This window comes from Anomaloglossus baeobatrachus, chromosome 10 (genome assembly GCF_048569485.1).
Source record: "Anomaloglossus baeobatrachus isolate aAnoBae1 chromosome 10, aAnoBae1.hap1, whole genome shotgun sequence".
NCBI lineage: Eukaryota > Metazoa > Chordata > Amphibia > Anura > Aromobatidae > Anomaloglossus > Anomaloglossus baeobatrachus.
Window position 1 is genome coordinate 26,943,410 of NC_134362.1, and position 23,114 is coordinate 26,966,523.

The 23,114-nt window shown below is 46.5% G+C and overlaps 1 protein-coding gene across 1 annotated transcript in view; it reads right to left on the reverse strand.

The window, feature by feature from the left end:
* The window catches only part of LOC142254433 (receptor-type tyrosine-protein phosphatase beta-like), a 262,642-nt gene that overhangs the window by 177,642 nt on the left and 61,886 nt on the right, over nt 1-23,114 (reverse strand). The window contains exons 5-8 of the mRNA XM_075325478.1: nt 14,169-14,426; nt 13,759-14,028; nt 12,976-13,251; nt 1,381-1,638 (exon numbers count right to left, since the gene is read on the reverse strand). Of these exons, the coding sequence (XP_075181593.1) occupies nt 1,381-1,638; nt 12,976-13,251; nt 13,759-14,028; nt 14,169-14,426 (1,062 nt within the window). The remainder of the gene's footprint in view (nt 1-1,380; nt 1,639-12,975; nt 13,252-13,758; nt 14,029-14,168; nt 14,427-23,114) is intronic.

A 23,114-nucleotide genomic window follows, 5' to 3' on the forward strand; every position in this document is an offset into this window, starting at 1 on the left:
CAGTAGGAGCTTACATGCAGTGCATACTGAAAACAGCTTTGGAGCCTTGCTCCTCGTGTGTGACATGCTGCTGGAGTGAGGGCTCTGCCAGAATGACCCCCAGAGAGTATATACAGAGGTCCACAACCAGAGGTTGTGGCTTACCAGACCGCTGGAGCGGTGTTGTGTGCCCTCCAGATCCCGAAGCCCGGACCCCCAAGCACTTCAGCAGGGATGCTGCAGACCAGAGCTGATCACAGGGAAAAACGCTGAGAAAATGGCCGCCGGAGCGAAGGGAGGGGGCGGGACTCATCTCTGAGAGCGGGATCTGGAGGGCCATAGAGACTTATAGGGGAGGAGACATGTACTCAATGAGGAGTGTCTCTCCCCTATGCAGAACGGCCGCTGGGCGGAGCCGCGCTGTCCCTCTGCATGAATGACATGCGAGGACAGTGAAACCGAAACTAGGCCTCCGGCGAAGCCGGGGCCTAAATTTGAGCGATGCGGCCGGCGCGCAGGCACCATCGGCGCGGTTCTCCGGTGACAGCCAGAGAACCCGCCGGAAATGTCACAAAATACACTCAGCACACTCTCCCACAACAATAAAGCGCAGGGACCCCCAATATATAAACGTCTCAGGTACTTAGCTTGCTGAGACGCAGGGTTCCAAATCCCTGGGGATGAGTGCTCCGGTCCAGCAGGATCCTGAAGGGCTGCGGATGGAGACCGGTCTCCTGCCAAGCATGGAGAACCGTGCTGGCTCCCACTTCAAGCCAGAGCCCAGGAGGGATGGTGAAGGAGCACGGCATGTAAGCCTCCAGCCTTGCAATCAACCTTAACAGCACCGCCGACACAGTGGGGTGAGAAGGGACATGCCGGGAGTCCAGCTTGGACCCGCTTTTCTTCAAACTCTTTCCAAAAATCAAAAATCAGATGAGAATGCATGTGTGGGTGTATGCCTCCTGACACAAAGCGATAAAACTGGCTAGATCTGGTTCTCCAGGGGGTGTATAAGCTCAGAGGGAGGAGCTACACTTTTGAGTGTAGTACTTTGTGTGTCCTCCGGAGGCAGAAGCTATACACCCATGGTCTGGGTCTCCCATAGGAACGATAAAGAAAGAATTGACATGCTCATTTTCTCAAGAAATTTTCTCGAGAAATTCTTCTCAAGGAAATTTCTTGAGAAAAATCCGCACAGTGCGCACAGCTATTTTTTTTCTCATAGAATTTGCTGGGAAATATCTGCACAAAGATTGCAGACATTTCTCAAGAAATTTCCGTGGCAAATCCGCAGGTAAATCCGCGGGTAAAACGCACTAGTGCGCACAGAGCCTAACAGAGGAGAATGGTGATATGAGGATTATAGAGCGCGCTCGCTGAGCAGCTCCTGATGATACTCACATGTGGCCTCTGTCCCTGGAGCAGATGTCTGGCTGCTGCAGCCTCCACTGACTGTCTGTACAGTGACATTATATTCTCTGCCTGGTAGTAATCCTGTGAAATTCACTTGTAGATTAGTAGTCTGTATTGTGCTAGTGTTGGCTCCTGATAGACTGACTGTATAATTATCCACTCTTCCTGCTGGTTTTATCCATGAGGCTCCAAGAACATAAACCGTCTGGTAATTATTCATGGTGATACTGGAGACTTGTCCGGGAACTGAGAATAAGATCATAAATCACAGACAGGTTAGTTATACAGCACTCACCTCTGATATAATCTGAATAATTAATCTGTGGTAACAGAACAATTAGAAAATAGTTTGCTATGTGACAAATATGTATATTATTATTATTATAATACTTGTTATTAAGCTGAAATTGCAATTTAAATTAGCTCAGGAGCTGTAAATTTACAATAAGTAGAAGATAGCCATGTCAGAAATGTATCATTTGTGATTTATTTCAGCCAGTGATGATAATTGTGTTTTTCTTTACTTCTGCGATGTCATTTTTATTTTATTAGCATAGGAGTTGTCCAGTGCTATAAAAAAACAAAAACAAACAAAAAAAAGACATTATCAAGTGTGCCCAAATAAATAAGTTATACATGTAGGTTATATGATTCATATATCAGAGTTGCCCTGATTTTAATCATGAAAACTCTGGTCCCTGTTATAGACAGCAACCCATCTGATTTGTGCATGACCCCATGTCTGCACATCATCAGTGCGTTATATAAAGTAGACCCCTTTCCCAGGGGAATCATACTTGACAGACCCTGGATGTCTGAGTGGCTGCCAGCTCCTCCTGTGATCTTTAGTGGGCGCTCCCATCAGGGAAGCTCCAGGCGGTCCTCCCCTGCCTCTAGCCGATACACTCACATACATCAGATCGCACACACACACACACTTATTCTCATACACACATCAGGCCGCACACACAATCACACATCAGATTGCACACACACACTCACTCACTACATCCCGCAATACCGATTGCTTCAGGCCAGCAGGGGAAGATGGGACGCAGTGCAATTGAGCGTGAGGACCTGCGGTGGAACGCATGGAGGACTCAGCAGTGGAACGCATTGATGCGTTTCACCGTTTGTCCTCTATACGTTCCACCGCATTGCGTCCCAGGTTCCCCGACCAAAAGCAATCACTATCGCTGGATATGGTAGAGTGTGTGAGCGATCTGATGTGTGATTGGGTGTGCAATCTGATGTATGTGGGTGTGCGATCTGATGTGTGTGGGAGTGCATTCTGATGTGTGTGGGTATGCGATCTGATGTGTGTGGGTATGCGATCTGATGTGTGTGGGTGTGCAATCTGATGTGTGTGGGTGTGCAATCTGATGTGTGTGGGTGTGCAATCTGATGTGTGTGGGTGTGCAATCTGATGTGTGTGGGTGTGCAATCTGATGTGTGTGGGTGTGCAATCTGATGTGTGTGGGTATGCGATCTGATGTGTGTGGGTATGCGATCTGATGTGTGTGGGTGTGCGATCTGATGTGTGTGGGTATGCGATCTGATGTGTGTGGGTGTGCAATCTGATGTGTGTGGGTATGCGATCTGATGTGTGTGGGTGTGCAATCTGATGTGTGTGGGTGTGCGATCTGATGTGTGTGGGTGTGCAATCTGATGTGTGTGGGTGTGCAATCTGATGTGTGTGGGTGTGCAATCTGATGTGTGTGGGTGTGCAATCTGATGTGTGTGGGTGTGCAATCTGATGTGTGTGGGTATGCGATCTGATGTGTGTGGGTATGCGATCTGATGTGTGTGGGTGTGCAATCTGATGTGTGTGGGTGTGCGATCTGATGTGTGTGGGTGTGCAATCTGATGTGTGTGGGTATGCGATCTGATGTGTGTGAGTATGCGATCTGATGTGTGTGGGTGTGCAATCTGATGTGTGTGGGTATGCGATCTGATGTGTGTGGGTGTGCAATCTGATGTGTGTGGGTGTGCAATCTGATGTGTGTGGGTGTGCAATCTGATGTGTGTGGGTGTGCAATCTGATGTGTGTGGGTATGCGATCTGATGTGTGTGGGTATGCGATCTGATGTGTGTGGGTGTGCGATCTGATGTGTGTGGGTATGCGATCTGATGTGTGTGGGTGTGCAATCTGATGTGTGTGGGTATGCGATCTGATGTGTGTGGGTGTGCAATCTGATGTGTGTGGGTGTGCGATCTGATGTGTGTGGGTGTGCAATCTGATGTGTGTGGGTGTGCAATCTGATGTGTGTGGGTGTGCAATCTGATGTGTGTGGGTGTGCAATCTGATGTGTGTGGGTGTGCAATCTGATGTGTGTGGGTATGCGATCTGATGTGTGTGGGTATGCGATCTGATGTGTGTGGGTGTGCAATCTGATGTGTGTGGGTATGCGATCTGATGTGTGTGGGTGTGCAATCTGATGTGTGTGGGTGTGCAATCTGATGTGTGTGGGTGTGCAATCTGATGTGTGTGCAATCTGATGTGTGTGGGTGTGCAATCTGATGTGTGTGCAATCTGATGTGTGTGGGTGTGCAATCTGATGTGTGTGCAATCTGATGTGTGTGGGTGTGCAATCTGATGTGTGTGCAATCTGATGTGTGTGGGTGTGCAATCTGATGTGTGTGGGTGTGCGATCTGATGTGTGTGGGTGTGCAATCTGATGTGTGTGGGTGTGCGATCTGATGTGTGTGGGTGTGCAATCTGATGTGTGTGGGTGTGCAATCTGATGTGTGTGGGTGTGCAATCTGATGTGTGTGGGTGTGCGATCTGATGTGTGTGGGTGTGTGATCTGATGTGTGTGGGTGTGCGATCTGATGTGTGTGGGTGTGCAATCTGATGTGTGTGGGTGTGCAATCTGATGTGTGTGGGTGTGCAATCTGATGTGTGTGGGTGTGCAATCTGATGTGTGTGGGTGTGCGATCTGATGTGTGTGGGTGTGCGATCTGATGTGTGTGGGTGTGCTTTCCACTGCAGTTCCTCCTGTTCTGCACCTGGTGAGTATGATTATGGGGTCTTCTGTCTTCTTTCTTCTCTCTGTTGGGGGTGTCTGCTTTCTATAATGAAGTGTCCCGCAGTATTCTTTAACTTTGTTAGCTGCATGGACCATGGGTCCCCAATTCCAGTCCTCAAGGGCCGCCAACAGTGCAGGTTTTCAGGATTTCCTTAGTATTGCACATGTGATAATTTAATCACCTGCACAGTTGATGATTCCAACACCCATGCAATGCTAAGGAAATCCTGAAAACCTGCACTGTTGGCGGCCCTCGAGGACTGGAGTTGGGGAACCCTGGCATGGACACTTCATTGTTGAACTGCGACTACGGCTTATTTTTGGGGTAGGACTTATAAATTTAACCCTTACACCGAAAAAACGGAAAATTCCTGCTAGGGCTTATTTTTAGAAAAAACACGGTATATATCTTATGAAAATTTGAGATAATTTTTTTCTTTTTTAAAATTTGAACAACCCTTTAATCCCTTTCCAGTATGCATTATTTTCCTCTTCAGGAATCGTACAGACTATGATCTGGAGATACCCATAAGAGACTCTTACTGCAGACATCAATTCCCTCTGATTTTACTTCCTACTCCATTTTTAAAAGGAATATGATGGCTGATTCTCACTGCTTGAACCACTGCAGCATGAATCAGAGACAAGCTTCATTATTGCAGTCATGTATGTCTTACTATGTGGCATTTCAGAGAAAACATAATTATAAAAGGCTGGGAATGATTTGACTAGAACTACTAGTCCACTAGGTACTGTAGCTTCTCCCCGCATTGCTCCTATAAACGGACAGTCCTCTCTCCATATGTGTATATAGGGATAGACCTGTCAGTCAAGGGGAGGAGGGCAGGGATACATGTCAGCTGTCAGGTTCTTTTAACTCCCTCCGACATATAACGTTCAGTTATATCATGTGTTGGGTCCATGACTTTGATCCGGGCTCACAAACTGAGTGTTGGCACCAATGCTTTGCAATGATAGCCAAGGGTCTTCTACAAGGGTCTTCTGAAAACCTCCATGGTTTGTCATTACAGTACTCCTATGAAAGCTAGCCTGTAGCTGGCATTCATTAGAGACTGTGACTTTTGCAACACATGGCAGTGCTTATAGTCCAGGTTATCGGATGATCGCAGGTTCAAGATCCCTAAGGCTATGTGCCCACGCTAGAATGTCCCTGCGGATTTTTTTGCCTGAAAATCCGCGACTTTCGCGGCAAATCCGCACCCGCGGATTTGCCGCGGATTTGCCGCGGATTTACCGCAAATTTGCCGCGGATTTTGATGCGGATTTTTTTTTTTTTTTTCCCCATTCAAAGCCAAAAATCCGCACCAAATCTGCACCAAACAATTGACATGCTGCAGATTTTTCCGGATCAAAATCCGCGGCAAACCCGCCGCGGAAAAATCCGCAGCATGGGCACAGCATTTCCAAAATGCCATTGAAATGGCTTGGAAGTGCTGCTGCTGCAGATTTTCGGCAAATCCGCGGTAAATCCGCGGCAAAATCGCGGTAAATCCGCGGTAAATCCTGTAGCGTGGGCACATAGCCTAAAGGCACTAATAAATACAATAAAAAGTGAAGAATTATTTAAACACAAATGAAAAAAAAATCTAAAAAGTTCAAATCACCCCCCACTTTGACCCCATTAAAAAGCAATAAAAAAAGATATAAATCACCCACATCTGGTTTTGCTGCATTCTTAGCAGCTGGATCTATCAAAATATAAAATAAATTCATCCGATTGGTAAACGATGCAATAAAAAAATAGTCGAAACAGCAGAATTATAGTTTTTGGCCGCCACAACATTGCAATGAAAGGCAATCAAAGCATCGCATCTACCGCAAAATGGTATAAAAAAACAAGCCATCACACAGCTCCATATCTTTAAAATTGAACAAGTTACGAGTCTCGTAAAATGAGGGTACAGGCAATTTTTTTTTTTACCATTTTCCCAAAAGAGTTCAGCAGTTTAAAAAAAAAACAAAAAAAACTATATATGTTTGGTATCTGCATGATCATGATGACCTGGAAAATCATATTTCTAGGTCAGTTTTACCATAGAGTGAGCATAGTAAATAAAAAAAAAAAAGAGAATTTTGTTTACTTACCGTAAATTCTTTTTCTTATAGTTCCGTATTGGGAGACCCAGACCATGGGTGTATAGCTTCTGCCTCCGGAGGACACACAAAGTACTACACTCAAAAGTGTAGCTCCTCCCTCTGAGCTTATACACCCCCTGGAGAAACCAGATCTAGCTAGTTTAGTGCAAAAGCTAAAGGAGAATAGCCACCCACAAGTAAAAACAGAGCAAGAACCGGAACAACCGGAGACTCTGTCTACGACAACAGCCGGTGATAACACGCGGAACAAGAAACTGCCAACAGGCAACAGGGAGGGAGCTGGGTCTCCCAATACGGAACTATAAGAAAAAGAATTTACGGTAAGTAAACAAAATTCTCTTTTTCTTTATCGTTCCTATGGGAGACCCAGACATTGGGACGTCTCAAAGCAGTCAATGGGTGGGAATAAACAGAAAAAACTGAGAAGTAGGCAGAGCCTTACTTCACAAATGGGCGACAGCCGCCTGAAGGATGCGTCTGCCCAAGCTCGCATCTGCCGAAGCATGAGCATGCACTTGGTAGTGCTTTGAAAAGGTATGCAGGCTAGTCCAAGTGGCAGCCTGACAGACTTGCTGAGCCGTAGCCTGGTGCCTGAAAGCCCAAGAGGCACCGACAGCTCTGGTCGAGTGTGCCTTGATCCCCGGCGGGGGAGGCACCTGAGTACACTGGTAGGCATCTGAAATGGACGACCTAATCCAATGGGCTAAGGTCGGCTTAGAAGCAGAGAGGCCCTTACGCCGACCTGTGATTAGCACAAAAAGAGAGGTGCATCGCCTAAGAGCAGCGGTGCGAGACACATAGATCCGGAGCGCCCGCACCAGATCCAGAGTATGCAACGCTTTTTCAAAGCGATGAACAGGAGCCGGACAAAAGGAAGGCAGGGTAAAGTCCTGGTTAAGGTGGAAAGGAGAAACCACCTTAGGGAGAAAGTCCGGGGTCGGACGGCGAACCACCTTGTCTTGATGGAAAACCAAAAAAAAAAAAGGTGACTCCGAAGAGAGCGCAGCCAAATCAGAGACTCTCCTGAGGGAAGTTATGGCCACTAGAAGGACCACTTTCTGTGAAAGACGAAACAAAGGAACCTCCCTAAGAGGCTCAAAGGGGGGTTTCTGCAAGGCCGTGAGGACCAAATTGAGGTCCCAGGGATCCAAGGGGCGCCGGTAAGGCGGAATGATGTGAGACGCACCTTGCATGAAGGTGCGGACCTGAGCCAGCCGGGCGATACGCCGCTGGAACAGCACTGACAGAGCCGAGACTTGTCCCTTGAGAGAATTGAGGGACAGTCCTAGCTGCAGACCGGACTGTAAAAAGGACAGAAGGGTCGGCAAGGAAAAAGGCCAAGGAGAATGGCCGGAAGAGCGACACCAGGACAGGAAAATCTTCCAAGTCCTGTGATAGATCTTGGCCGAGGAAGACTTCTGAGCCCGAGTCATAGTGGAAATGACTTCAGGAGGAATACCAGAAGCCGTCAAGATCCAGGACTCAAGAGCCACGCCATCAATCTGAGAGCCGCAGAATTCTGACGGAAAAACGGACCTTGTGAGAGAAGGTCTGGACGGTCCGGGAGATGCCACGGCACCTCTACGGACAGATGGAGCAGGTCTGGGTACCAAGCTCGCCTGGGCCAGTCCGGTGCAATGAGGATGACTCGACGGCCCTCCATTCTGATCTTGCGCAGGACTCTGGGCAAGAAAGCTAGAGGGGGAAGCACGTAGGACAGACGAAACTGGGACCAGTCTTGAACCAGAGCGCCCGCTGCGAAGACCTGAGGATCGTGGAAGCGAGCCACGTAAACGGGAACCTTGTTGTTGTGACGGGATGCCATTAGGTCCACGTCCGGAGTGCCCCACTTGCGGCAGATTGACTGAAACACTGCCGGATGCAGGGACCACTCGCCGCTGTCCACGGTTTGACGGCTGAGATAATCTGCCTCCCAGTTTTCCACGCCTGGGATGTGGACTGCGGATATGGTGGACTTGGAGTCCTCCGTCCATTGAAGGATACGTTGTACCTCCAACATTGTCAGGCGGCTGCGTGTCCCGCCTTGGTGATTGATGTAGGCAACCGCTGTCGCGTTGTCTGACTGGACTCGGATGTGCTTGCCCGCCAATAGGTGGTGAAAAGCTTGGAGAGCCAGGAGCACGGCTCTGGTTTCCAGCACATTGATCGAGAGGGCTGACTCGGACGGAGTCCAAGTGCCCTGTGCTCGGTGGTGGAGACATACCGCTCCCCAGCCGGATAGACTGGCATCCGTGGTGAGGACCACCCAGGACGGAGCCAGGAAGGAGCGTCCCTGAGACAGAGAGAGGGGCCGAAGCCACCACTGAAGAGAGCTCCTGGTCTGTGGCGACAGGGCCACTAACCTGTGCAAGGAGGAAGGCCGCTTGTCCCAACAGCGGAGAATGTCCAGCTGTAGAGGACGCAGATGGAACTGGGCAAAGGGAACAGCCTCCATTGACGCCACCATCTGACCCAGCACCTGCATCAGGTGCCTGATGGAATGACGGCGGGGCCTCACCAGAGAGCGCACCGCCAGTTGGAGGGATTGCTGTTTGATCAAGGGCAACTTCACAAGTGCCGGAAGAGTGTCGAACTGCATCCTTAGGTACGTGAGACTCTGGGTCGGAGTCAGAGTGGATTTGGGCAGATTGACCAGCCACCCGAATTGGGCTAGAGTGGCGAGAGTGAGCGAGACACTCCGCTGACAGTCTGCACTGGATGAAGCCTTGACAAGAAGGTCGTCCAGGTAAGGGATCATTGCCAACCCCTGGAGGTGCAGAACCGCAATCACTGCTGCCATGACTTTGGTGAATACCCGAGGGGCCGTGGCTACCCTGAAGGGGAGAGCCACGAATTGGAAATGTTCCTCTCCGATTGCAAAACGTAGCCAATGTTGGTGAGAAACTGCAATTGGCACATGCAGATAGGCATCTCTGATGTCGATGGATGCCAGGAAATCCCCTTGAGTCATTGAGGCAATGACTGACCGCAGAGATTCCATGCGAAAATGCCGCACCTGAACATGCTTGTTGAGAAGCTTGAGATCCAGGATGGGCCGGAAGGAACCGTCCTTTTTGGGGACTAGGAAGAGATTTGAGTAGAAACCTCTGAACCGTTCCCGGGCGGGAACCGGAACAATTACTCCGTTGGCCTGCAAGGATGCCACGGCCTGAGAGAAGGCGGCGGCCTTGGAACAGGGGGGAGTTGACAGAAAAAATCTGGCTGGAAGAGAATTCTATCCTGTAGCCGTGGGAGATGACATCCCACACCCACTGATCGGAGACGTGTTGAAACCACGCGTTGCCAAAGTGGGAGAGCCTGCCACTGACTAAGGACGTTGCTGGCGCGGACAGATAGTCAAGAGGAGGCTGCCTTGGTGGCAGCAGCTCCTGCGGTCTTCTGTGGACGCGCCTTTGTGCGCCAGTTGGATTTTTGGTCCTTGGGTGAGTTAGAGGACGAGGCCGAGGGCTTAGAGGACGACCAGTTGGAGGAACGAAAGGAACGAAACCTCGACTGGTTCCTACCCTCGACAGGTTTCCTGGTTTTGGTTTGTGGCATGGAAGTACTCTTCCCGCCAGTAGCTTCCTTAATAATTTCATCCAGTTGTTCACCGAATAGCCTGGACCCAGCAAAAGGGAGCCCAGCCAGGTACTTCTTGGAAGAAGCATCTGCCTTCCACTCTCGAAGCCACAAGATCCTGCGGATAGCGAGGGAATTAGCCGAAGCCACCGCAGTGCGGTGAGAAGCCTCCAGCATGGCAGACATGGCATAGGATGAAAAAGCGGAAGCTTGGGAAGTTAAGGCAACCATTTCGGGCATAGATTCCCTGGCGAGGGAATGCATCTCCTCCAATGAAGCAGAGATGGCTTTGAGAGCCCACACTGCTGCAAAAGATGGGGAGAACGAGGCCCCTGCCGCCTCATATACAGATTTGGCCAGAAGGTCAACCTGGCGGTCAGTGGAATCCTTAAGAGAGGTGCCATCAGCCACTGATACCACGGTCCGGGCTGAGATTCTAGACACCGGGGGGTCTACCTTTGGTGAATGAGCCCACTCCTTGACCACCTCCGGTGGAAAGGGAAAACGGTCATCAGAACCACGCTTTGGGAAGCGCTTGTCAGGACAGGCCCTAGGCTTGGTCACAGCGGCCTGAAAACTGGAGTGGTTAAAGAACACACTCTTTGTCCTCTTAGGCAAGGTAAACTGGTGTTTTTCTGCCAGAGAGGGTTGCTCCTCTGATACTGGCGGATTGAGGTCCAGTACAGAATTAATGGACGCAATCAAGTCACTAACATCTGAGTCACTTTTGGACAGATCCATGGGGCACATGGAGGTAGCCTCCGAGCCCCCTGTAAAGGCATCCTCCTCGTCCTGCGAGTCAGCCTCTGAAACAGAGCCCCGGGACGAGGAAGGGGAGGGAGCCCTACGTCTCCTCTCAGGAGGACGGGGTCTGAGACCAGATGATGAATCCTCTGTGAGCTCCGCTGAGAGAGCCCTAGCAGCAGAGGCACCCTGTGAAGGGGGCTGATGCATGCTCAGCAAAGTCCGGGACAGCTATCCCATGGAGTCAGCAAAAGACTGGGAGATAGACCTGGTTAAGGATTCTACCCAAGCCGGGGGTTCAGCCACAGGAGCAGGAGCAGCCTGAGAGACCACTGTGGGTGCGATTCCAGGCTGAGGCACTGTCAGGTTAGAGCAGGCATCACAATGTGAATAGGTGCTCGGTTCAGGCAGTATGAGCTTACATGCAGTACAGACTGAATACAGCTTTTGAGCCTTGCTCCTCATGTGTGACATGCTGCTGGAGTGGGGGCTCTGCTAGAGTGACCCCCAGAGAGTATATACAGAGGCCCACAACCAGAGGTTGTGGCTTACCAGACCGCTGGAGCGGTGTTGTGTGCCCTCCAGATCCCGAAGCCTGGACCCCCAAGCACCTCAGCAGGGATCCAGTGATGATCGCAGAGCAAACGCTGATAAAATGGCGCCGGAGCGAGGAGAGGGGGCGGGACCAACTCTGAGAGCGGGAACTGGAGGGCCAAATAAACTTACAGGGGAGGAGACATGTACTCAGTGAGGAGTGTCTCTCCCCTGTGCAAACCAGCCTCTGGGCGGAGCCGCACTGTCCCTCTGCATGAATGACATGCGAGGGCAGTGAAATCGAAAGTAGGCCTCCGGCGAAGCCGGGGCCTAAATTTGAGCAGTGCGGCCGGCGCGCAGGCACCATCGGCGCGGTTCTCAGGCGACAGCCAGAGAACCGGCCGGAAATGTCAGAAAACTCACTCAGCACACTCTCCCACCATAATAAAGTACAGGGACCCCCAGAATATAAACGTCTCAGGTACTTAGCTTGCTGAGACGCAGGGTTCCAAGTCCCTGGGGATGAGTGCTCCGTCCAGCAGGATCCTGAAGGGCTGCGGATGGAGAACGGTCTCCTGCAAAGCATGGAGAACCGTGCTGGCTCCCACTTCAAGCCAGAGCCCGAGGGATAGTGAAGGAGCGCGGCATGTAAGGCTCCAGCCTTGGAATCAACCTTAACAGCACCGCCGACACAGTGGGGTGAGAAGGGACATGCCGGTGGTCCAGATTTGGACCCGCTTTTCTTCAAACTCTTTCCAAAAAAATGAAAAATCAGATGAGAATGCATGTGTGGATGTATGCCTCCTGAACACAAAGCAATGAACTGGCTAGATCTGGTTTCTCCAGGGGGTGTATAAGCTCAGAGGGAGGAGCTACACTTTTGAGTGTAGTACTTTGTGTGTCCTCCGGAGGCAGAATCTATACACCCAATGTCTGGGTCTCCCATAGGAACGATAAAGAATATATATATATATATATATATATATATATATATATATATATATATAATTGTGGATTTGCACTTTTTTTTGCAATTTTGACGGACTTGGAATTTTTTTCCTACATGATAAACTGAATGGTGTCATTAAAAAGAGCAAATTATCCCACAAAAATAAAATTTTGGATACTCACCGTAAAATCTCTCTCGGAGTCTTCATTGGGGGACACAGGAAACCATGTTTTTGCTGTGTCCCCCAATGAAGCGACAGAGAAAATAAGATTTTGGGTACTCACAGTAAAATCTCTCTCGGAGTCTTCATTGGGGGACACAGGAAACCATGTTTTTGCTGTGTCCCCCAATGAAGCGACAGAGAAAAATAAGCCATCATACGGTTATGTCAGCAAAAAATGTTATGACTCTTCGAAGTAGGGAGGAAAAAACAAAAGACAGGTATTGGCTGGGTCGTGAAGGGGTTAACTAAACACATACTGTGATAATAAATAATTTATAAATAATAACTAATTATGAATAATAATAATAATAATACATAATTTATATCTACAATATATATAGAATGTTTTGTATCATTAACTTTACAGCAACATGGTCTCTCTTTATACCGACTCCCTCCGTCCTCACCTGTGCAGCTCGTATTTGACACCGGGTCGGATTCGGTGCTGTTATCGGCAGCTTTTGTATAGACCAGGAATGTATATGTTTCTCCTGGTGTCAGATTCATTATTGTTGCTGATTCACTTGTCACTATTGTATCATTTATCATTGTGGCTGATGAGGTGACATTGGTCCGGACTCTATAGCTATAAGACGTCTGATACTCGTCAGGTTTAGTCCATGTCAGAGGCACGGAAATTGAGGTCACAGCGCCGATCTGCACAGATTTCACTGACATCGGTTCTGTAATAATAAAAGTATTGGTATGTTATCGTAATTTCAGCCAGTGTAGGAGCTGACGTATCTGAAGTTGATGATTTTAACAATAAATTTTCATTTTAGACAAAATGATCAGGGACACAGTCATCATTTGGATGTCTGTGTTTGGAATTTTTCTGCCAAATCGCTGCAGAATTTTCAGCATGTACGTGCGCAAACACGTAAAAAAACAAAAACAAAATATAATAAAATGCATGATGTACATACATCCACATGTGCCATTAAAAAAATATTGAATTTCTCATTGATACATTGCATTGAATATATTAATTTATATTATTTTGTTTGCATCAAAAATGGCTACTTGAAGGAATCTCAATATTAGTGGGTGATATTCTATATCCTAATATTGAAACGTTCCGGAGTTAGAATAGCCAATTTGTATATCCAATAGCATTTTCATTAACATATTCCTTTGCTTTGGCAGCTTATAAAAAGTTGCCAGAAAGTGAAAACATTGATGAAACCTACTTGTATAGATGAATGTGGTGACCGGAGAGCTCTGATACCCCCGGACTCCGACTGTTACCACAGATATGGAGTAATTAGTCCCAGATATCAGGCTCTGGAGGGTGACATTTGTTGTGGTGCTTGACACAGATAAGTTAGTTATTGGAGATATCCCATAGCTTATATTATATGTCTTATTCACTCCGTTCATATTTACTGGCTCCGACCAGGATAATGTCAGGTTCTTTGTTGTAGCTGTGTTAGTATATAACGTTCCGGGTGGTGTTGGATCTGCAGAAAAAGACAGAAATACAGAAAGATGAGAACATCTCCAGCATCTGTATAATAAGGGAAAAGTGGCGGTAACAGAGGAGAATGGTGATATGAGGATTATAGAGCGCGCTCGCTGAGCAGCTCCTGATGATACTCACATGTGGCCTCTGTGCCTGGAGCAGATGGCTGGCTGCTGCAGCCTCCACTGACTGTCTGTACAGTGACATTATATTCTCTGCCTGGTAGTAATCCTGTGAAATTCACTTGTGAATTATTAGTCACTATTGTCTGATTGACGGCTCCTGATAGACTGACTGTATAATTATCCACTTTTCCTGATGGTTGTATCCATGAGGCTCCAAGAACATAAACCGTCTGGTAATTATTGATGGTGATACTGGAAACTTGTCCGGGAACTGACAAAAAAAAAAAATAGAACCGTAAATTTACAACAGCACTGACTTAGATTTACACCTACCCAGGTACTATGTAGATAAACAAAATAAAAATATAACACCCTGTAGACTGATGAGCAACTTAAAACACTCTGCATATTGCTCTGCCTGTACATTTGTGAACATCTTCACCCAATCTGTAGCTGTATAGAAATCGTGAAGCAATAAGGGATGGCAGGGGCTGTTAGACAGAGGCGTTTTATTACAATCTCTGCCTTCCTGATCACCATTATATCCTAGGAGGCAAAAAAGCAATCAGATCACATTACAAGCATAGGGGTAGCTTGACAATAGCTCCCAGCCCAGCATATACACCAAATAGAGGGCTCCATTCACCTGACGGAGAAGAGCAGACGGTCAGTGTGCTTCTTTGTAGTATGGAATAATGTAGTAGGCCACACTCCTCCATATAAAAAGTACAGGTCATAGCCATCCACTGGTGGTATACACAGCAGGAAATTCTCCAGTCGTTTTATAATAATAATAAGAAAGTTTTATTTCTATAGCGCCAACATATTCCTCAGCGCTTTACAATTCAGAGGGGACATGTACAGACAATTTGAGACAATACAAAATAACAAAATTAAGATACCAGGAGGAGTGAGGGCCCTGCTCGTAAGCTACAGTCTATGAGGAAATAGGGGAGGCACAAAAGGTGAATGAGGGGCAGAAAAGCTTGTTATATATGGTCCAGCCATCGATTTAATAGGGTTTTCAAAACCAGCTGCATGAACCCGTAATTGGCCAGAATTTATACAGGTACAGGGGACAAGAATTGGAAGTAAATTTTTTGTTATGAAGGGCAGAAAGGGTCTAGATGAGATCAGGGCAGTGAGGTGATAGGCTAGTCTAAAGAAATGCGTTTTTAGGGCCCGCTTAAAGGTGTGGATGTTGGGAATTAATCGAATTGCTCTTGGTAGTGTGTTCCAGAGCATAGGCGCAGCTCATGAGAAATCTTGAAGACGGGAGTGGGAGGTTCGAATTTGAGGATGACAGTCTTAGGTCATTAGCAGAACGGAGGGCACAGGTGGGGTGATAGACAGAGATGAGGGAGGAGATGTAGGGCGGTGCGGAACCGTGGAGAGCTTTGTGGGTGAGAGTGATAAGTTTATGTTGGATTCTGTAGCGGATAGGCAACCAGTGCAATGACTGGCACAGAGCAGAGGCATCAGTGAAACTGTTGCAGAGGAAAATGATCCTGGCTGCGGAATTCAGAATGGATTAGAGAGGGGAGAGTTTAGTAACAGGGAGACCAATTAGTAAAGAATTACAATAATCCAGGCGAGAATGAATGAGAGCGACAGTAAGAGTTTTTGCAGAGTCAACAGTAAGAAAAGGTCTAATTCTAGAGATGTTTTTGAGGTGGAATTGACAAGAACGAGCAAGTTTTACCTCCATTGTAGATGTCTGCAACATCAGGCGGACTTTGGAGGGTCCACAAACCATACAAAGCTCCGGCGGTATACCCCAAACGCACTCATAAGCCCTCATTTACATGATGAAGGCCAAACACAAGTCATAGAGTACCTATTAGATTGGTTCATCATTCTTTTATATTCGTAGTAAAATGAAATTTTCTGCACAATTATATACAAGGCATCCTATAATATGAGGTATAACCGCACATATAATATTAGGCACATTGGAGCCTTCAGACAACTAAGAAGTCTGATATCTTTTTTTTTTTTGCATATCTGACATAATACAGCCAGGAATTTACCCATATCTTCCAGACATTTCAAACCAGTTTTCCCCAAATCTGAGAAAAATTCCAGTCAGAAACCAGTTTTTTTTCCACAAATCTGACAAAAATTCTAGTTAGAAACCAGATATTTTTTTCTCAAACCTAGCAGAAATTTCAGTCAGAAATCAGTTCTCCCCAAACTCTGACAGAAATTCCAGTCAGAAACCATTTTTTTGCCCCAAAATCTGACAGAAATTCCAGTCAGAAACCAGTTTTCCCCAAATCCGACAGAAATTTCAGTTATAAGGCCCTGTGCGCACTGGAAAAAAGAGAATTTTGTTTACTTACCGTAAATTCTTTTTCTTATAGTTCCGTCATGGGAGACCCAGACCATGGGTGTATAGCTACTGCCCCCGGAGGACACACAAAGTTACTACACTCAAAAACGTGTAGCTCCTCCCTCCTAGCATATACACCCCCTGCTAGCCAGATCTAGCCAGTTTAGTGCAAAAGCTGAAGGAGGACATCCACCCACAAGAGAGAGAGAGTAAAAACCGGAAGAACCGGAACCTCTGTCTACAACAATAACAGCCGGTGAAGACACACGGAACAAGAAACCTGCCAACAGGCATAGGGAGGGTGCTGGGTCTCCCATGACGGAACTATAAGAAAAAGAATTTACGGTAAGTAAACAAAATTCTCTTTTTCTTTATCGTTCCTATGGGAGACCCAGACCATGGGACGTTCAAAAGCAGTCCATGGGTGGGAATAAACAGACAACTGAGAAGCAGGCAAACCCAACTTCACAAATGGGCGACAGACGCCGGAAAAATGTGTCTGTCCAAGCCCACGTCTGCCAAAGCATGAGCATGTGTTGGGAGTGCTTCGAAAAAGCATGCAGACTAATTTGAGCTGCAGTCTGACAGACCTATTGAGCCGCAACCTGGTGCCTGAAAGCCCAAAAATAAAGGCGCCGACAGGTCTGACCAAATGTGCCCCGATCCCCAGCGGGGAAGGCACCTGAGTACACTCATAGGTCTCGGAAATGGCCGACCTAGTCCAACATCAGGGTCAGCTTAGATGCCGAGAGACCGTTACGCTGACGACCAGTCAGCACTAGAGAGGTGCACCGCCTAATAACGGCGGTGCGAGACACATAGATCCGGAGCGCCCGCACCAGATCCAGGATATGCAACGCTTCCTCAAGCGATGAACAGGAGCCGGACAAAAGGAAGGCAGGAAAATTGCCCCGGATAAGGTGGAGGCAGAAACCACCTTAGGGAAAAAAGTCCGGAGTCGGACGAAGACCACCTTGTCTTGATGCAAAAGACCAAAAAAGGGATGCATGTGTGTGTGTGGATCCTCCTGACACAAAGCAAGAAACTGGCTAGATCTGGCTAGCAGGGGGTGTATATGCTAGGAGGGAGGAGCTACACGTTTTTGAGTGTAGTAACTTTGTGTGTCCTCCGGGGGCAGTAGCTATACACCCATGGTCTGGGTCTCCCATAGGAACGATAAAGAAACGGAATTTTCTTAAGAAAATTCCGCAGGGTCTGAAAGATTACCGCACCCGCAGTAAAAAACCGCGGCAAACCGCACCCGAAAACTGCATGCGTTTTGCTGCGGCTTTACCGCTGTATTGTTCGCGGTATTGCCGCGGTTTTGCCGCGTGCGGGTTGGTACGTGTGCTTTAATGCATTCAATGCAATAAAGCACATTGGAAAAAGAAAAAAAAAAAGGTAATTTCCTTCTGAGATATAGATAGTAGATAGATAAATAGACAAATAGAGTAATAGATAGAAGAATAGATAGATAGAGGGATAGATAGAGGGATAGATAGATAGATAGATAGATAGATAGAGGGATAGATAGATAGATAGATAGATAGATAGATAGATAGAGGGATAGATAGAGGGATAGATAGATAGAGGGATAGATAGATAGATAGAGCGATAGATAGATAGATAGATAGATAGATAGATAGATAGATAGAGGGATAGATAGATAGATAGAGGGATAGATAGAGGGATAGATAGATAGAGGGATAGATAGAGGGATAGATAGATAGAGTCCCTGAGAGCACACGCTGCATTTCTCCCAAGCGGTAATGTGAGTTCACATTACCGGCCGTGGGAAATGCCCTGTGGTTACCTCTGCAGGCTCGTTGCGAGGCTGCATTCAGCCTGTGTCTGTGTCACTCGCTTCTGGATGCAAGCAGCGCAAGATGTGGATTACGCCGGAGCTGTGTGATGGGAGGGGTTAATAAAGGGGTTAAAGAGGAGGCTTTTTTGTGTTTTATTTAAAATAAAGGATTTTTCGGTGTGTGTGTTTATTCACTTTACTTACGGATTGATCATGTCAGCTGTCACATAGACGCTGCCATGATCAAGCCTGGAGTTAATGGCAGCGATGCGCTGCCATTAACTCGTTATTACCTGGATAGCCACCGCATCACGGCATCTGGAAGAGCCGAGGATACTCCGGGACTGTCGCATAATGCATGCGACAGTCCCGGGGCAGCTGCGGCTGATATTCTCGGTTGCGGGAGGGGGCGCATTAACCCTGGCCCTCACCCTCCCCAGCCTGAGAATACCAGGCTGCCGCTGTGTGCTTACCTTGGCTGGAAGGTAAAAATACAGCGGAGCCCACGTGTTTTTTTTTTCTATATTTCCGTTTGATTTGTATGTGTACTCTATATGTCTGTGTGTGAGTGTGATCTGTGTGTGTTTACTCTCTGCTCCGCTTCCTCTTCCTGCAATGACATCACTTCCCTGCGGGATTTCACGAATACATTGCAGTCAATGGAGTGAAATGCCGCAGCTACCTGCGTAAAAGAAGTGACATGCAATTGTTTTTGCTGCGGGAATCCTGCAGCAAAACATGCAGCTGTCAAATTCCGCATAGTGCGCACAGCATTTTTTTTCCCCATAGGTTTTGCTGGTGAATCACTGCAGAGATGTTATGAACATTTTCTGCAGCGAAACATGCAGCAAAACCGCAGGAAATCCTCGGGAAAAAACGGTGCGCACAGGGCCTAAGGCTATGTGCGCACTAGAGCAAAATACCCGCGGATTTACCCGCGGATTTGCCGCAGAAATTTCTTGAGAAATGTCTGCAATCTTTGTGCAGACATTTCCCATGAAATTCTATGAGAAAAAAAAAAAGCTGTGCGCACTGGTGCGGATTTTTCTCAAGAAAGTTTCGGTGCGGAAATTTCTCGAGAAACTTTCTTGAGAAAATGAACATGTCCATTAAATCCGCAGGTATCCCGCGGATTTCTGCAGTACAGCCTGCAAAAATCCGCAGGGAACCACCCGCGGGAAAATCGCGGCAATTTCGCGGCAATTTCGCGGCAATTCCGCGGCAAATCCGCGGCAAATCCGCATGCGGTTTTGCCGCGGATTTTTTCCGGAGTTCAGCAAATCTTCACTCCCAGAAGTTTCTCGAGAAGATTTTCTCGAGAAACTTCACATCTCTAGTGCGCACATAGCCTTAATCAGTTTTTTTTTCCTCAATCTTGACAGAATTTCCAGTCAGAAACCATTTTTTTTTCCTTAAATCTGCCAGAAATTAAGTCAAGAATTAGTTTTCTCATTGTTGCCAAATCAGAATCTCCAACACAATCTGACAGAAATTCCAGCAAGAAACCAGTTTTTCCCCAAATCTGACAGAAATTCCAGTCAAACCAGTCCCCCCCCCCGCAAATGTTACAGAAATTTCAGTCAGAAACCAGTTTTTTCTCCAGATTTGACAAGAATTTCAGTAAGAAACCATGTTTTTCCCCAAATTTGACAGAAAGGTCAGTCAAAATCCAGTTTTCCCTCAAATCTGACAATTCCACTCAGAAGCAAGGTTTTTTTCCCCCCAAATCTGACATGAATTTCCAGTCAGAAACCATTTTTTTTCCTTAAATCTGCCAGAAATTAAGTCAAGAATTAGTTTTCTCATTGTTGCCAAATCAGACTCTCCATCACAGTCTATGGCCTCCCACCTCCTACGCATCATTATGAACATTGGCTTCAGCCACCTGTCAGTCTCCTTTCTCATCAGAAAATGTCTTCTGGATGAGGGAAAGGGGAAGGAGCTTGTTTTTCCTTCTATGAAACTGTGACAGAATTTTCTAGATTATCTCTGCTGCACTACTGCATCCAGCAGTCATCCATCCACCAACCTGTCAGCATTTCCACTAACCAATATTTACCTTATTCCCTCTCTTTAACCCCTTAAGGACTGTGATTCTTATTTTTTGCACTTTTCCCTCCCTTCTTCCAGAAGCCATAAGTTTTTATTTTATTTTCTTTATAGCTGTATGAGGGCTTGGTTATTTTATATGAAAATTTGTAGTTTTGAATGATAGCCTTCACATTACCATAAAATGGACTCAAACCTGCCATTGTTTAATCACCTATACTACACTGCGATACTGTAGAGCTGCAGTGTATCATGAAATTGCCGATCTATGAAGTCTCTGGGCTTCTAACATGGCAGACCTAGGGGCCATCATTGGGCCCCAGACTGCGATGCAATATGCGTTGCGCATGGGGCGGATGGTTGTCAAAACCTCCGGTCGCCATGTTAAAGCCTTTTAAATGATGTTGTGACGCTTGATAATGGCATTTAAGAACTTATTAAACTGTTGTGATTGGAGCACGTTGTCAGCGTCAGTGACTCTCAGGTGCCAACTATGTAACATAGGTGACATCAGCGCTGTATGGCGCGAGCTCAGCTCCTGAGCCTGCATTGTACAAGCAGTTAATCCACAACCACCTGATATACTTCATGTCACTACTAAATACAGATTAGAACAACTCAGAACTAGTCTCCCCAATCAGGAAACACACCAGTGGTTCATGTTAAAAGATTTAAATTTTATTACATTCAATTAAAAGAACATTAAAAAACAGAGATATCCTGTAAGGAACCGATTTATACTCAGATGTCACTGTCATTAATTAGCCTGGAAGCTAAATTACCCAAAGTAAGGCTATGTCCGCACGTTGCGTCGGTGTACCTGCAGTTTATTCTGCACGTTTTCCTTCCCTTGGCTTTTGACAATTTTTTAGCGCTAAAAACGCATGCGTTTTTACCGCGTTTTTAGTGCGTTTTTAGCGCTTTTTACCTGCGTTTTCACATGCGTTTCTGCAGATGCGTTTTTGAGATCAAGACACTGAGAAATAAAGTTGAAATAGTCAAAAAGATTGAAAAAAAAGAGAAAAAAAGTATAAAATTAACTTTTAATAAAATTAAATGGGAAATTATCAATTTTAATGTAATAATAGTGGTTATGCACATTTTTACAGAAAAATAGCTAAAGTTTATTATTTTTTTACATTTAAATTTTCGGTTATTGTGTGTGTGTAAAGGAACATTAGAACCCATTAATTTTTCCCCAGAAAAGCATGCGTTTTTGGAGGCAAAAACGCAGTGAAAAAGCAGGTAAAAAGCATGAAAAACGCAGGAATTGTGATTTTGGTTGCTTTTTGCCATTTCTCATTGACTCCAATGTTAAGGAAACGCTGCAGAAATGGCAAAAACAACTGACATGCTGCTTCTTTTTCAGCATGGTTTTTGACCACAAATATGCAAATTAAACGCTACAGAAAAAAAAGCAAAGTGCAGACAGGATTTCTGCTTTTCCCATAGACTTTGCTGGAAAACAAAAACGCATGCGTTTTGGCACAAAAACGCTGCTGCCAAAAACGCTGCAGAAACGCGGTAAAAAACGCAACGTGCGAACATAGCCTAACATATCCTACTATAGCTATTCTGGACAAAAATACTTGGACAGGTGCTGCTGGTAAGTACCTATACAGACACCATATAAACCAATGCTGATTGTGCCATAATGATGTTATTTATTGCGAATTACTGGTTATAAACATGCTATACAATGATCAGCAACCAAGGTAACAATAAACAGTGAAATACCTGAAAGTACAATACTAGTACATACTAGTATATTAGTATACTAATTAGTATTGTACTTTCAGGTATTTCACTGTTTATTGTTACCTTGGTTGCTGATCATTGTATAGCATGTTTATAACCAGTCATTAGCAATAAATAACATCATTATGGCACAATCAGCATTGGTTTATATGGTGTCTGTATAGGTACTTACCAGCAGCACCTGTCCAAGTATTTTTGTCCAGAATAGCTATAGTAGGATATGTTACTTTGGGTAATTTAGCTTCCAGGCTAATTAATGACAGTGACATCTGAGTATAAATCGGTTCCTTATAGGATATCTCTGTTTTTTAATGTTCTTTTAATTGAATGTAATAAAATTTAAATCTTTTAACATGAACCGCTGGTGTGTTTCCTGATTGGGGAAACTAGTTCTGAATTGTACAAGCAGTGTTCACAAGTAGTTAATGTTTTGTTTGTTTTTTTTTTGTTAATCACAGACAGCACCATTTAGGCTACGTGCGCACTTTGCGTTCAATTCCGCAGCGTGTAAGTCACTGCCTGTGCGTCTCAGAACGCAGCCGAAAAAGCTGCATTCTAAAGGCTACTTTACACACTACGATATCGGTCCCGATATCGCTAGTGTGGGTACCCGCCCCCATCTGTTGCGCGACACGGGCAAATCGCTGCCCGTGTCGCACAACAGCCGTCACACATACATACCTGTCCGGCGACGTCGCTGTGACGGGCGAACCGCCTCCTTTCTAAGGGGGCGGTCCGTGCGGCGTCACAACGACGTCACTGAACCGCCGCCCAATAGCAGCGGAGGGGCGGAGCTGAGCGGGACGTAACATCCCGCCCACCTCCTTCCTTCCGCATAGCGGCCGGGAGGCAGGTAGGAGAGCTTCCTCGTTCCTGCGGCGTCACACGCAGCGATGTGTGCTGCCGCAGGAACGAGGAACAACCTCGTTACTGCTGCAGTAACGAGATTTGAGAATGGACCCCCATGTCGCCGATTAGCGATTTTGCACGTTTTTGCAACGATGCAAAATCGCTTA